This window comes from Solea solea, chromosome 8 (assembly GCF_958295425.1).
Source record: "Solea solea chromosome 8, fSolSol10.1, whole genome shotgun sequence".
Taxonomy (NCBI): Eukaryota; Metazoa; Chordata; class Actinopteri; order Pleuronectiformes; family Soleidae; genus Solea; species Solea solea.
The window spans coordinates 2,231,861-2,245,738 of NC_081141.1; the positions used below are offsets into that span (position 1 = coordinate 2,231,861).

Sequence of the window (13,878 nt, forward strand, 5' to 3'; positions counted from 1 at the left end):
GTATATATATATATACATGTATATATATATATATATACATGTATATATATGTATATATATATATATATATATATATATAGTGATCAGTGTTTGTCAAACCTGGAAATAATGATTCACTTTTAATAATTTCTTTGTTTTATGGTGCAAAGGAACAAAGAAAATATTCACATTTAAGAAGCTAAAACAACCATATATCTTGTTTTAATAATGAAAAGAGTTCCAAGCTGATTAATCGATTACTAAATATACATTTTATTTACGCATTTAAAATAGTCCACACACACATAGATTATTTAAAAAACAAACAAACATATTTTAACTGTCAAATAAGGAGTATTACAATTATTTGAAAATCACAGTGGGAGATTGCAGTTCCACCACTAGAGGGCAGTCAATAAAGACTAAACAGACAGCACAGACACTTCCGGACATGTGTGAAAATGTACGTATCCCCGATTCACTTTGTGTCCTCATCCGCGGGAGCGTGCATGCATAAATGCGCGCCCCCGCGGATGGGGACGCAAGTTCTATTTGGGCTACGCACATTTGTCATCACACCACCACCCTCTCGACAACGTGATGACGTAGTCAGACGTCACGGTGTTTTAAGTTTCCGCGCGTTAACAACAGACCAGGAAAGACGCAACGGCGTCGTTTAAAGATGGAGGCAAACACCAGCGTTAGTTCGATGATTATATACGAGGACGAGTCCGTGGATGTCCGCTACGTTAACGGAGCCCAACTACAACTGTCACCGTGCGGCAGCGAGTTCCTGCTGGTGAAAGAAGCCGCTAGAGAGCCCGCCCTTCACCCACTGCAGCCCCGGGAGACAGTGAGACAGAGGACCAGGTTCACCATCAGCACATACAAGGTCTGAAGCTGTCTGCGCTTAAACTATCTGACGCAAAGTTTTAACGTCCCCCTTAAAGGCTTTTACGGTAAAAAAAAACAAACAAACTCGGACTGATTTGTAAGTACACTAACATCCGGCTTTCAAAATAAAACCCCGCGAGCGTCGTGTTTCTGGATGCACATCTTTGAATGGGGAAAATAAAAATTAAATAAAATTAAAAGTCCCTTAATCACACTTTAAAATCGAAAAAAGTAAAATATCAACTTTGATATGTAATTAAAACAAAAATGTCCATTGGTTAAGTTTAGTTTATTAGCTTAGTTGACAGGGACCATGTACAGAACCAGGTCTACAATGGAGTGCATCTGTGGTCCCAGGGCAGGGTGTTAAAAGACAGTAAACACATACTGAACATTACAGACAATATCAGCAACAACAACATTACAGAAAAAACATCATACAAAACACATGATACATTTGGTGTTCTATACACAAGCTCAATGATCACATTATTGATTCTCTTTCAGCTATGTCTTCAGAGAAATTTTAAAACTGTTAAAAGTTCTGTCCAGGACTGACCAGGTTATGTTCAGGACATCTATGACTGCAAATCAGGCATTTTTACTGTACAGTTTTTGGGAAATTTCAAATTAAAAGTCCCATATTCGTACTTTTAAATTGAAAAACCTTAAGCTGTAATGAAAACAGAACATTCCATAAGTCCTACAAGACTGACTGTAGTGTGTTCAGGACATCTATTATCATTACTTGAAAATGTCTGATATCCAGTAGACTAGTAAATATCAATGTGCTGAACACTCATTCTTACTCAGAACCATTAGAGAACTCTCTTTTGTGCAGTAGCTGAAATTCCAGTTATTGGGTTTTAAAAACATAGCTGCGATTATTTTCATTATTTTCCCTCGTTCAAAAATGTGCACTCGGAAACACGGTGCTTTTATTATGAAAACCGGATGTTGATGTCCTTACAAATCAGCCCGACGGATCGCAGGGCTTTTTTCTTCTTCTTCTTCGTTTTACCGTAAAAGAAAGGAGGACGTTACAATTCAGCGTCAGTGCAGTACATTAGAGACTAGAGTAGAGAATTGTAGTGTAATAAAATTAAAATTCTTTTAATTCTTTACAGCAAAGTTGAGAGGTGGAGTTTGTCCTTATTGTCATTATGCACAAAGTACAACAATTTACCTTATGTACAAAGATTACAAAGAGAAAAAATGATATGCTACTAGATGATAAATGTACATTTAGTTACAGATGATTTGATTGCACCACGTCTTTTTGATAAGGAGTTTTCCACAGGTTGGTGAACAGAGGTGTAGTCCTCACTGTTTATTTCATGTTCGTGTGATATGTGCTGTCTTTCAGTCTGTTTGTTTTGGCTTTTATTGTCCTCTGAGTGCCTCCAGTGCAGCTGGCTAACACACTGGGATGCAGTCAACAGAGCGTCTGTAGGACACCAGCAGCTCCTGAGTTGGGGCTTTGTTGTTTTTCAGGACTTCAGGCAGGGAGCTGATCTACACAGTCGTTCACCCGTCAGGTCCTGGAGCCTCTCTGGGGTTTACTGTCAGCACACGCCTCAGGATGTGATGTAGCTGCTTCAAGCAGGCGGAGAAACCAGCGTAGATCACAGTAAACTATACTATTATCGCGCAATGATTTGTTTTGCAGACACTCATAAGAAAACAGGACATTGACTAAAAATGGTCATACTGGACATAAAATGAAGACTACGTTATATAGACCACACCCCTTTTTTCTTATCATAGGTTGTTGCTTAATAAGCACTGGGGTGGGTGTGGGTGTTTGCTCCTAACCACACCTACTTAATCAAACAAGTCATAATTTGTTGGGAAAAATAGAGAAACAAGAGGAACAATACACAATCTTTTGGTGTTGGAAACTAAAGCCTAAAAGGGCACATGTCCACCCCTCTGTTCATTGAGCTCAGACGGACTGATGTGATGGTCTACGGCTCATTTCATGCACAACCATCTTTGGGGTTTACTGAGAACGGCTGCTGCAGGAGCAGGAGGGAACCATCCTCGTCCTGTTGTATTCAAAGTTCTCACTTTGCAGGAGCTGCTGGTCGCTGCGTTGGCCTTTAGGAACAGATACGCAAGTCGCCCGTATCTACCAGAGGAACTCATCCCCACTGAACACAAGCAGGTACCAAGAGCTGCGTCCCCGCCCCGAGTTGTGCAGTTACATCAGTATCTGTGTGTGTTTGTGTTTCATTGCGTTTTTTTCCCGCAGTCTTGCTTTAGTCTCGGTTCAGACGTGACGTGGCCCGAGTTTCCTTCCTGTGAAGCCGAGCTCGGGCCCGGAGGCGAGACCGTTGTCCGGTCTGAGGAGGGCAGAGCCGCGCTGATGCTGTCGCCCTCGGGCGAGGACTTCACCGTGGCGTTCACGTGCAGACTCAGTCAGAGTCAGAATCCCGCAGCAAAACGAACGGATCTGGGGACAGGAGGCAGTAGATCCAAGTCGTCTTCTACTCTGGTTATCAGCCCCTCTCAGTCAAAGGTCATGCCCCTTCCTAATATCCCCGTGTTTACGTGTCCGTGTTTATGGCTTAAATCATCCCTCGTTTCTTCCCTTCACACCAGTCCACCACAGTGGTCCAGCATCACTCCTGCTCTGGTGCTGCCCCCGCGTGGCACTACCCGCTCTCCTTGGCTCGCCGTCAGCGGACGACTCATCTGTCCAAGTCTAAAGATGTCGGAGCAGAGGGAAGCGGTGGTTATGTGTCTGACATGCGGAGTGAAGAGAGAAGGTCTTGCCTTCCTCGCGCTCTGGCTCTCACATGTCCGGCCCCTCACTGGCACAGGTGTGTTGATGGCGTAATGTGCATTTCTGCAACAATGCTCATGACTGAGGTCTTTCTTCTTCTTCTTCTTCTTCTTCTTCTTCTTCTTCTTCTTCTTCTTGTTTTTGAAGGTGGAAGAGTAAACGTCCTCTGGCTGAGAAAGAAGAGTCAGATCAAGACCTTCCACCTGAGCTGGTGAAAGTGATGTGGTGTCAAGGAGTCACCTACAGGTACCAGTGTGCAGTTCTTCATGGAGGTTCAAGATCTGAACTTGGTTGGGAATAAATAAATAACTTCTACTGCATATGTTCTTCCTGAATTACAGTAGGTTTTATCTTAGTCTCCCAGGATTTAGGATTTTAGAACTTAGTTTGAATGGAAGTTAATGGGAAAAATGAGCTTCCTAACATCCGTGAACGTCTCCCTCAAGAGTTAATGCGAGCGTCAGGTCTTCTTCAGCTGTTCGTAATCTCAATTCAGAGGAGAATAGGTGATAATGTGATTGACAGCTGGCATCGTTCAGTATGAGCCCGGGTTGCGGGCGATTTCCTGAAAGTATCAACATGGTTCTGGGCAAATCGTAAAATCCTTGAGACTTCACACGGGGAGCGTGGATTTCTCTGGGTGACATCACGACCGACGCCACTTGGTTCCACCTCTACGTGGAAAAATACCTGATTCTAACTGGGCATGATAACATGATAACCGTCTTGTGTAGGATACTGAGTGGAGCCGTCTCCGTCATCGAGGTTTCCCCCGGCGATGGATCGGTGATCCGGTCCAATGGTGTCCTCAACACTTATTTTACCCATCACCGTCCTGAGCTTCAGTCAGGACAGGTGAGTTTAGTCGTGGTGTTCAAATACAGTCGCTTGCATCTTTGCAGAACCTCTCTCTCTCTCTCTCTCACAGGTGAAGGAGATCTTGTACCATTTGAAGAACCTTCCACCAGATGTAGTTGGAGAGGCCTATTCTATATTCTCCGTCGTAAACCGTGCGAGCAGGTACGGTCGCGTCTCTCAGAGTTGGTTTATTGACAGTGAACTTGTGTCATTCCACTAAAAAGTCTCCAAAATCTCACTATTTGACAGGATCCTCAGTTGCTACACCCAGGCCAAGCACTCGCTGAAGCTTCCTGTCACACCCAGCTGCCTGCAGGAGGCCAAAGAAGTAGCTGTCGCTTAAGTTACTATATTCATTATTAAGTGTTGTAGATTCTGACACGTGTAAATACTGCATTGTCTTGTTTTCAGTGGAGACGTTTCTCTGAGCCATCGATGCCTGATGGGACTCTGTTCAGTCCCTCACTGGCCGAGCTTCACGTGGACACCACGCAGAGACTAGAACATCAGTGAGTTACCGCTTTTCTTACAACGTTTGGATTCTTTGTTTGTACGTTATTGTTCACGATCTCGTGTTCACCTCAGGTCAAATCTCGTTGCGGGCGAACTGGAGAAGATAAAGCGTTTTAACTGTATCCTTCAACACTAAGCACTGTGTGTGTGTGTGTCTGTGATATAGTTTTGGGAATCTTTAACATCGTATGTCCAGTTCTTCTGGAGAACAGCGTCCTGCACAGAAGTGAGACAGGACGTGTGAAGCTGCGAGATCCTTCTGCAGAGGAGGAAGATGAGGAAGACGCACCTGTGAGGGAGTTCTCCATTACTGAAGCTCTTCGCAGGACATCCAGAGCCATACAGGACATAGAGGCTGCTGTGTCTGCAGCAACACTGACATGAAAGACTGAGACACTAACGTGGGTTCTCTCTGGGTTCTCCAGTTTCTTCCCACAGTCCAAAAACATGCAGTTTGGTCGATTGGACAGTCTACATTGAGCGTTGTGAGAGTGAATGGTCATCTCTGTATGTTTGACTCTAGGGTGGGATTGGCTCCAGCTCCTGGTGACCCTCATGTGGAGGATAAAGCCGTAGACGATGAGTAAGTGAGAGCTGTTTAACTGTAATAAACTGTAAAGATACTCAAATAAAGAAATGTTATTATTCACTGTATTTAACTGCCAACTGTACTACGGAGTATTAGGTCCACATTGAGAAAAACATTTTTTCACAGACTTCGAGATTAAAGTCGTAAATTTACAAGATTAAAGTCGTAAAATTTACGAGAATATAGTTGTAAATTTACAAGAATATAGTTGTAGATTTATGAGATTAAAGTCGTAAATTTACAACAATATAGTTGTAAATTTACAAGATTAAAATCATAAATTTGCTGAGAATATTGTGACAAATCTATAAGATTAAAGTCGTAAATTTACAAGAATATAGTCGTAAATTTACAAGATTAAAGCGGTAAATTTACAAGATTAAGGTCGTAAATTTGCTGAGAATATTGTGACAAATCAATAAGATTAAAGTCGTAAATTTACAAGAATATAGTTGTAAATTTACAAGATTAAAGTCATAAATTTGCTGAGAATATTGTGACAAATCTATAAGATTAAAGTCGTAAATTTACAAGAATATAGTCATAAATTTACAAGATTAAAGCGGTAAATTTACAAGATTAAAGTCGTAAATTTGCTGAGAATATTGTGACAAATCAATAAGATTAAAGTCGTAAATTTACAAGAATATAGTTGTAAATTTACAAGATTAAAGTCGTACATTTACAAGATTAAAGCGGTACATTTACAAGATTAAGGTCGTACATTTGCTGAGAATATTGTGACAAATCTATAAGATTAAAGTCGTAAATTTACAAGATTAAAGTCGTAAATTTAGAAGAATATAGTTGTAAATTTACAAGATTTAAAGCCATAACTTTACAAGATTAAAGTCATAAATTTACAAGATTAAAGTCGTAAATTTACAAGAATGAAGTCGCAAATTTATGAGATTAAAGTTGTACATTTATGAGAATAAAGTCGTAATATTCTAACCTTGTTGTTTTAGGAGAGTTGTTAAAATGAGGACTGTGGAGCATTTTGTGGAATTGTACTTTAGAATAGGTTTCGCAAACAAGGAGATACTTCATCTTTTGGCACATCAGCATCGCATTGTCATAAGTAACAGGCCGCACAAGTAAATCGCTTTTGTGGAGGGGGAATAGCTTTAACTGGTGCACTGCAGAGTTATCAGTAGATGCATCAGCGGGCCATTCAATCCGACTGGACTGATAATTAAGATTCCTTATTCAGGAGTCGAGCGGAAAAGATGCATTTTCTTGCTCTCCTCTTTTAAAACAACAGGTTAGAATATTACAACTTTAATCTCGTAAATTCAGACTTTATTCTCAAAGTCTTTTGAGTTTTTTTTCCCTCAATGTGGCCCTAATACTCCGTCGTACAAATGAACACTGACACAGTATTTCCTCAAGTGACACGTCACTGCACACTTTGGATTTTTGTAAATGCTGCTTCAAAACATTTATTTTACGTTGAATACAGACATACACACACACAATAACAGAAGGGTCCGAGTGCGAGTGCAGAGTAAAACACCGGGCCAAGTAAGAAAGGAACAAGGTTGTGCTTACTGGCACTGAAAAGAAACTGGTGATATGACTTAAAGAAGCACCACAGTATGAATATTTGCCACCAGCGCTGACATCAAAAGCTCAACTGTCAAAATGAACAGATGATTTAAAAAAAAAAAGTTGTACAAAAGTCTCTTGAAGCGGACTGTGCCATAATTCTCCCTTCTCTGTCTGTGTGTGTGTGTGTGTGTGTGTGTTTTGGTTTAATCATTAGAAAGCGTGAGTTTTTATACACACGGATACTTTGAGTCAACAGACGATTTCAGTCTGTGGCGATTACGACACGTTTAAGGCCATTGGTTTCTTACTTCATACATGCAGATACAAAGTGAAATGAAAGAATAATGCCCTGTGTTCGTTGATTAAGACTGTGCAGGTTGTGGGAATGTTGTAAGATAAGCTTATCTCTTTATTTATTTATTTATTTATTTATGGGGAAATGTACAGTATGAGCGTGTTGTCACGTGTGTGCCTTTTCTCTGAGGTGTGTGTGTGTGTGTGGGGGGGATGCGTGAGAAAAAGCTGCGCGAGTGCAAGATCAGTGACACGAAAGTATTCTGGGGGTCATGGGGACGGGATTAAGATTAGGCGAAGCGCTGAAATGTTGCGGCGCCAATTAAAAGGTGAACGGAGGCGTCTGTGATCCCCCAGGAAATGTCATCAAATCTCATGCTCAAATATTTGAGACAAATGGGCCCCAGAACATAAACCTCCCTGGTGGAGGTGAGAGTCATAGAAAAATAAACACAGTTTGTTGGATCGCGCCATGTGTCATAAGCTTCTCCTGAGGTTGTCAGCAGAAGAGTTTGGATAGGGGAAGAAGGCAAAGTCACATTGTTTGTGCTTGACAGAGAAAAGCAACAGATGGATGCTGACTAGAGCTGCAACTGACCATTATTTTCATCATCATCGATTAACCGTTTGGTCCATAAAATGTCAGAAAACCTTAGAAAAATGTGGATTGGTGTTTTTGTCTCGTTTTGTCCACAAACCAAAGTGATTCAATTTGAATGATTTCTTTGTTAACCAGAGCAAAGAAATCAAGAAAATATTCACATTTAAGAAGCTTAAAAGATCGGAAATCTTGTTTTAATCATGAAAAAAAAGCTTCAAACCAATGAATCGATTATCAAAAGGATGTCTTTTTGGTGGAGACTGATTTTCCACTTTCAGATTTGTGTTCGCGTAAAAGGATAATTAAAAACATTTCACTGAGTGGACAGAAGGAGAAGTGGATCGCAGGAAGAGAGCTGGTCTTATATATAACACGACTTTACAGGACAGCAATGAAGCTCTCTACTGTACATTCAGATATAACGAAGATATACAAACAGGATTCCCCGACAAGACGGAGAGCGCGCGTCCCCCGTCCTGTGGTGTGCTTACGCTTGCTGAGCAAAGACTACGGAACCGTGGCAGGCCAGTCGCACGAGAGAAGGAGTGAGACACAGAGAGTACAACAGTCAGAACGCGGCGTTTGGAGTGAGAGACATCGGATAATAACGGGCAGTTGTAACGACGACGACGTTTGGTCACACATCATCTGTTTCCCGCGTGCTCCTCCGCTGTGGAGGCGGTGGCGGCGGCCTTGACGCGGTGCGCCTGCGCGTCCACGTGACCGTCGGGCTGGACGGACTGCACCGTCTCCACCAAGCTGCCGCTGGGTAGCACCACGTAGCGGGCGGCCATGTCTTTGGGCTGCAGCTCCCGTCTGCCCTCCTTGCTGTGCCAGATCCCGTAGCCAAAGTACACGATGAGACCTGGGGGAAAGGGACAGTACAGTGTCTCAAACGTCTGTGTGATCAAAATTAGCAGCGATTTTAAGTTAGAATTAGCTGCAGTGTGTCACTTATGGTGGTTTTTGTTATTATTCTGCATCTGTTTGGTCTTTATGAACAGAAACAACGTAACAGACATGAAACCAGAAACCTGACTGAGGGAGTGCGTGTGTGTATACAGCAGCAGCGCAGGGGCAGGTGAGAGCAAGAAGTATTTATTTTTCATGCCTTTCCTTCCTTTCCCCTCTCTCTCTCTCTCTGTGTGTTCTCATCTTGCAGGTTGCAGGATCCAGATCCAGTTTAGAGGCTATTGTTATTATCATACATATCATCACCTTTATTATTATGCTATAATTAAAAGTATATAGATGACATTGTTCTATAAACAAGCCATAACTGACTCAAAACTGCCATGTATAAACTTATAACTTGATACAGTTCTTTTTCCTTTAACCCCAACCGGTCGAGACAGATGGCCGCACATCTTTGAGTCTGGTTCTGTCAGAGAACACGCCTCCTCCTGGGCGTATTTAGAGTGCTGAGATGTTATGATGTAAATGTTTAAATTACTCATTCTTGACAAAAGAGCGGTGTGCGTGCGCACATTTGAATCATGTCGGGCTGTAAACGGGTTCAGCTCTTTTAAAAGGCCATCAATCAAAATTTACCAAATTCTGTCGGGCTCGGCGGGCGTTGTTTGGGCTCTACTCTCACTGTCCTGACATCAAACGTGTCATTTCCTGTGTGCAGGAGTGTAACGAGTTGAGTTACACTGAGGAACACAGACGTTTTTGCTTCTGTTGAAAAGTCACACATTACCGTCTCATTTATTTATTTTAGTGATTTAACACCGAGTTGAATGCTAATGGCTGCCATGGACCGTAAGTGGGAGCGAAGGACGAGAGAGCCTGTCAAGTGTAATATTTCACGCTTGTGAATCTCGTTAACTGGCAACAGTCTGACAGTGGGGTTTAAACGGTTTACTGGTGCAGAGAAGCTTTAAGCCAATGCAGTTAATCACGCTTCCACAATGATCACTCCTTGAAAGCTGCTTAACCCGCCATCTGCATTCTCACAGGTTTGCTGACCAAAGGTTTGGTCTTTCTTTCCTCTGATAACGAATCCAGACAAATCTCCGTCGACAGAGATCTTCACACAGATGCATTTGTCTGACCACTTTAAGTTTACGCGGCACTTATTTACCTACGGCGATCCACACGGTGAATCGAATCCAGGTTAGATAGCTGAGCTTCATCATAAGGAACACATTGATGAGGATGCTGGCACCTGGAGTCAGCGGAACCAGAGGGACCTGTACACAACAACAACACACTCCAGTCATACCATCATACGACTGACTTCAAATACAACAATTGAAATGAGATGAATGGTTGGGAAGAGGAAACTGGAGTGTAAAACTTGCCTGGAATGTTTTGCTGTTGGTCTGTGGCTCATGAACCCATATGAGAGCCAGGCTGACCACGTAGGCCAAGCTGAAGATCACCAGCAACATTGCGAAGCTCCACACGGGCAGCTGCAGCTGTTTGTTCCCGAATTCCAGCACAACACAGAAGGAGACCGAGCTCACTATCAGCGTCAGCACGCAGAAGGCCGCCACCTGTCCCGGTTCACAGTCCCCCAGCAGCCTGCCCAGGTACGGCTCCCAGAAAGCCTTCAGCTGCCCCGCCCCTCGTCGCTCCACCGTCTCCTGCCGCTCCACCAGCTGGAGTTTGTCAGAGAAGGACTCGTACTGCTTCAGCTCCCCGCTGTCCTCTGTTATTGTCTGTGACTCTGAGTGGGCAAGGGAAGGCTCGGCGTTGGGGGTGGGCGATGTGGAAGCAGTTCCTTTGGAGCTGGCCTTCTCCGGCTGGAAACGCAGCACAATAATACTTGCAGCTACAAAGGTGTACGCCAGGAGTGTGCCAATGGACAGGAACTGAACCAAGGCCTCCAGGTCAAAGATGAGCGCCATGGTGGCCATGAAGATTCCAAACACCAGTATAGCATTGACGGGGACTTTGGTGACGGGATTGACGCGCGCAAATATGGAGAAGAACAATCCGTCCTCTGCCATGGCGTACACGATCCGAGGGAGGGAGAAGAGATTACAGAGCAGCACTGTGTTCATGGCTAGAAAGAGGGGAAAAGTGACTCATCATCATCACAACACAACACATGTGACACTACAGTCCACTTTAAACTTCCCATTGAAAGGTTAACACTCACCACAGATGGAACCGACCGCCACAATCACTCCGGCCCAACTATAACCGCGGCGGAAGAAGGCATCCGACAGAGCCGAGTTTGGGTCCAGAGTGTGCCACGGTACCATGAGGGTGAGCACCGTGGAGACCAGGATGTAGGCCGTCGCCGCAAGTCCGAGGGAGATGGCGGTGGCAATGGGAACGGCTTTCTGCGGGTTCTTCGCCTCCTCGCTTGAGGACGCGATGACGTCGAAGCCCACAAACGCGTAGAAGCACGTGGCTGAGCCTGCAAGGATCCCAGACAATCCAAACGGTGCAAAGCCTCCTTCTTTCTGGCTCCAGTTGGCCGGTTCAGCCAGCATGAAGCCAAACACTAGTATGAAAACAATGACGGCCATACTTATGACGGAGAAGATATGATTGAGGTAAGAGGACACTTTAACCCCGAAGGAAATGAAGAACGAGGCGACGACGAGGATCCCTGCGGCAAGCAGGTCAGGGTAGTGGGCGAGCAGGGGCACGTTCCACTGCATAATGTGTGTCTCGGTGTAGTTCTTGATGGCGTGGTTAAAAATGGAGTCCAGATAGCCACTCCAGGCGCGCGCCACGGCAGCACCACCGATCATGTTCTCCAGAATCACGTTCCAGCCGATGAGAAAGGCCCAGACCTCTCCCACCGACACGTACGTGAACATGTAGGCGGACCCTGTTTTGGGAATGCGCGCTCCAAACTCTGCGTAACAAAAGGCGGCCAATAAGGACGCAAAACCTGCAAAGATGAAGGATATAATGACAGCAGGCCCGACCATATCTTTAGCCACTGTTCCCGTCAGGACATAAAGCCCGGAGCCCACCATGCCTCCAACACCCAGCAGAGTCAGGTCCAGGGTGGACAGGCAGCGCTTCAGCGACGTGGCCATCATGTCATCATCCAGTGTCTTGAGTCGGTTCAGTCTTTGACAGAGGCGCATAGCCGGCGCGCAGCCTCTCGAGGAAGTTGCCATAGTGACGGAGTTAGACAGGCCAGCTGAGCAGGAGGGTGCTATAAGTCACACTGGGTCCATAACCTGCCTGAGAAGATGACCTGGAAGACACAGCACAAGCTCATATTAGTCACAATCACAGCAGGAAATGTAATGTTTTTCTGTCATTGACCTCATTTCTATTTTCTTCTATTTCTACCTTTGTCATGACACTGCAAATTTCCCCGTGTGGGACAAATACAGGAAACTCTTCTCTGATTTCACCTCCACACACACACACACTCAGGACAGAAGCACATAGTGATGCGTCTGCTCTACAGCGTGACATTATTGTTGTTGGTCTGCAGGGCGGGGTCTGCTCTGGTCTGCTCTGATCTGTTTGACTGAGAGCTGGTGATGGACATGTACGGCAGGTGCAAGTGACTTTGCACACAAAGGTGTTTTCTCAAGCTTGGCCTGATGGTAAATGAATGTATTAATAAATGATGTGTGCGACGGCAACAATAGTGACATGAAACATTCAGTGTTCAGCATTTTTAAGAATCTTTTAAAGAGTAATAATAGCGAGAAGCTGCTCCCAGAATGAGAAAACACTTAGCAACAATGGGGGGGGGGGAAGAGGTGGAGTTGACTGGTTGTAATAACAATAGTATTGATGTTTTATCTTAATTTAGAAGTTAAGTGTCTGTTGATCAAATGACTGAATAATCTGGCTTTGTGAATAAATAAACAGAGCTGCGGGTGATTTGTGTCGCTGTAAACACACACAAGCACTGCAGCTAATGATGAAGACTAGTTTTTCATGTTCTGTGTATTTGATGTTTAGGTGGTAAAATGTTATTTGCAGTGGAGACACAAACTGCGGCAGTTTCTTTAAAAAAAAAAGTTATTATATATACGTATACATGTATATATATATATATATATACATGTGTATATATATATATACAATCATATATACATACATACATATAGACATATATAGATATAAACTCAGTGTCGGTATCATACCATAGAAAAGCTATAATCGGACTTTTTGACCAGTTTCACACTCTCATCACGCTCTTCATCATCACCACCATCATCATCATCACCAGTGCAGACGCACCACGTCACCTAAAGGCTCCACTGATGTGCGATAAGATGTTGAAACAGAGCGGTACATGATGTGAATGTGTTGTTGTTCCAGGATGATTGCTGTGCCGTTTCCGTGATGAAGACTCCGGCTCCATCTGTTCCGGATCTGACCGCTGCTCTCGGTTCCTTGCATATGGCGAACACAGGATGCCTCCCTGTTAATTACGTAAGGCTTTATTCCCCCTGTAGAAATAAAGCCTCCGGCTGCTCACTATCGTTTACTGCACGGACACAAACACGACCGCAACACGCCCTGTGCGCGCAAACACACAAGAAAGGAGCCATTTACGCGTCGTTTTTTTTATGGAAATGAATATTTTATAACAACATGGAAACGGACGCAAAGTGCGGCTCATCATCACACACTTCCTGTCCCCTACATCAAACCTTACGTCGCACTTTTCATCCCTGCGCGTCCGTGACTGTTTGACATGAATGTGATAAAAAAAAAACACTGAAGGTTTTACCTGAACTGTTAAACATCTGTCATCCGCGCAGAGAGGAGTTACCGGAGTCTGATGATGGAGTAAAGGTTCACACACACACCGAGGAATAAGAGCGACATGCACTGGACTCAGGACTGCTGCGTCTTAAAGGTACAGTC

The 13,878-nt window shown here is 43.9% G+C and overlaps 2 protein-coding genes across 2 annotated transcripts; one reads left to right on the top strand and one right to left on the bottom strand.

Moving 5' to 3' along the window:
* The first annotated feature begins 476 nt into the window (after positions 1-476).
* Positions 477-5,677, top strand: c8h5orf34 (chromosome 8 C5orf34 homolog). The gene is made up of 12 exons (XM_058635382.1): positions 477-871; positions 2,951-3,040; positions 3,128-3,394; positions 3,478-3,698; positions 3,809-3,907; positions 4,396-4,516; positions 4,590-4,681; positions 4,769-4,847; positions 4,931-5,028; positions 5,105-5,151; positions 5,229-5,433; positions 5,556-5,677. Exons 1-11 carry the CDS (start codon positions 662-664, stop codon positions 5,414-5,416), a joined length of 1,512 nt encoding a protein of 503 aa, XP_058491365.1. The 5' UTR covers positions 477-661; the 3' UTR covers positions 5,417-5,433; positions 5,556-5,677.
* Positions 5,678-7,573: 1,896 nt separating this feature from the next.
* On the bottom strand, positions 7,574-13,871 carry slc7a4 (solute carrier family 7 member 4). Its single transcript, XM_058635378.1, has 5 exons — positions 13,742-13,871; positions 11,177-12,238; positions 10,374-11,080; positions 10,154-10,262; positions 7,574-8,932 (listed from the first exon to the last, which is right to left on the bottom strand). The coding sequence occupies exons 2-5, from the start codon at positions 12,156-12,158 to the stop codon at positions 8,712-8,714; spliced, it is 2,019 nt and encodes a 672-aa protein (XP_058491361.1). The 5' UTR covers positions 12,159-12,238; positions 13,742-13,871; the 3' UTR covers positions 7,574-8,711.
* Between the last annotated feature and the right edge of the window lie 7 nt (positions 13,872-13,878).

Excerpts from the sequence above, each read along its gene's own strand:
- slc7a4 (XM_058635378.1), bottom strand. The coding sequence starts at position 12,158 with ATGGCAACTTCCTCGAGAGGCTGCGCGCCGGCTATGCGCCTCTGTCAA. Across the intron at positions 10,263-10,373 it reads CCAACAGCAAAACATTCCAG|GTCCCTCTGGTTCCGCTGAC; the intron begins GCAAGTTTTACA and ends TGTTGTGTACAG. Across the intron at positions 8,933-10,153 it reads CACCGTGTGGATCGCCGTAG|GTCTCATCGTGTACTTTGGC; the intron begins GTAAATAAGTGC and ends CCTTTCCCCCAG.
- c8h5orf34 (XM_058635382.1), top strand. The coding sequence starts at position 662 with ATGGAGGCAAACACCAGCGTTAGTTCGATGATTATATACGAGGACGAG. Across the intron at positions 872-2,950 it reads TCACCATCAGCACATACAAG|GAGCTGCTGGTCGCTGCGTT; the intron begins GTCTGAAGCTGT and ends CTCACTTTGCAG. Across the intron at positions 4,848-4,930 it reads GCCTGCAGGAGGCCAAAGAA|TGGAGACGTTTCTCTGAGCC; the intron begins GTAGCTGTCGCT and ends TCTTGTTTTCAG.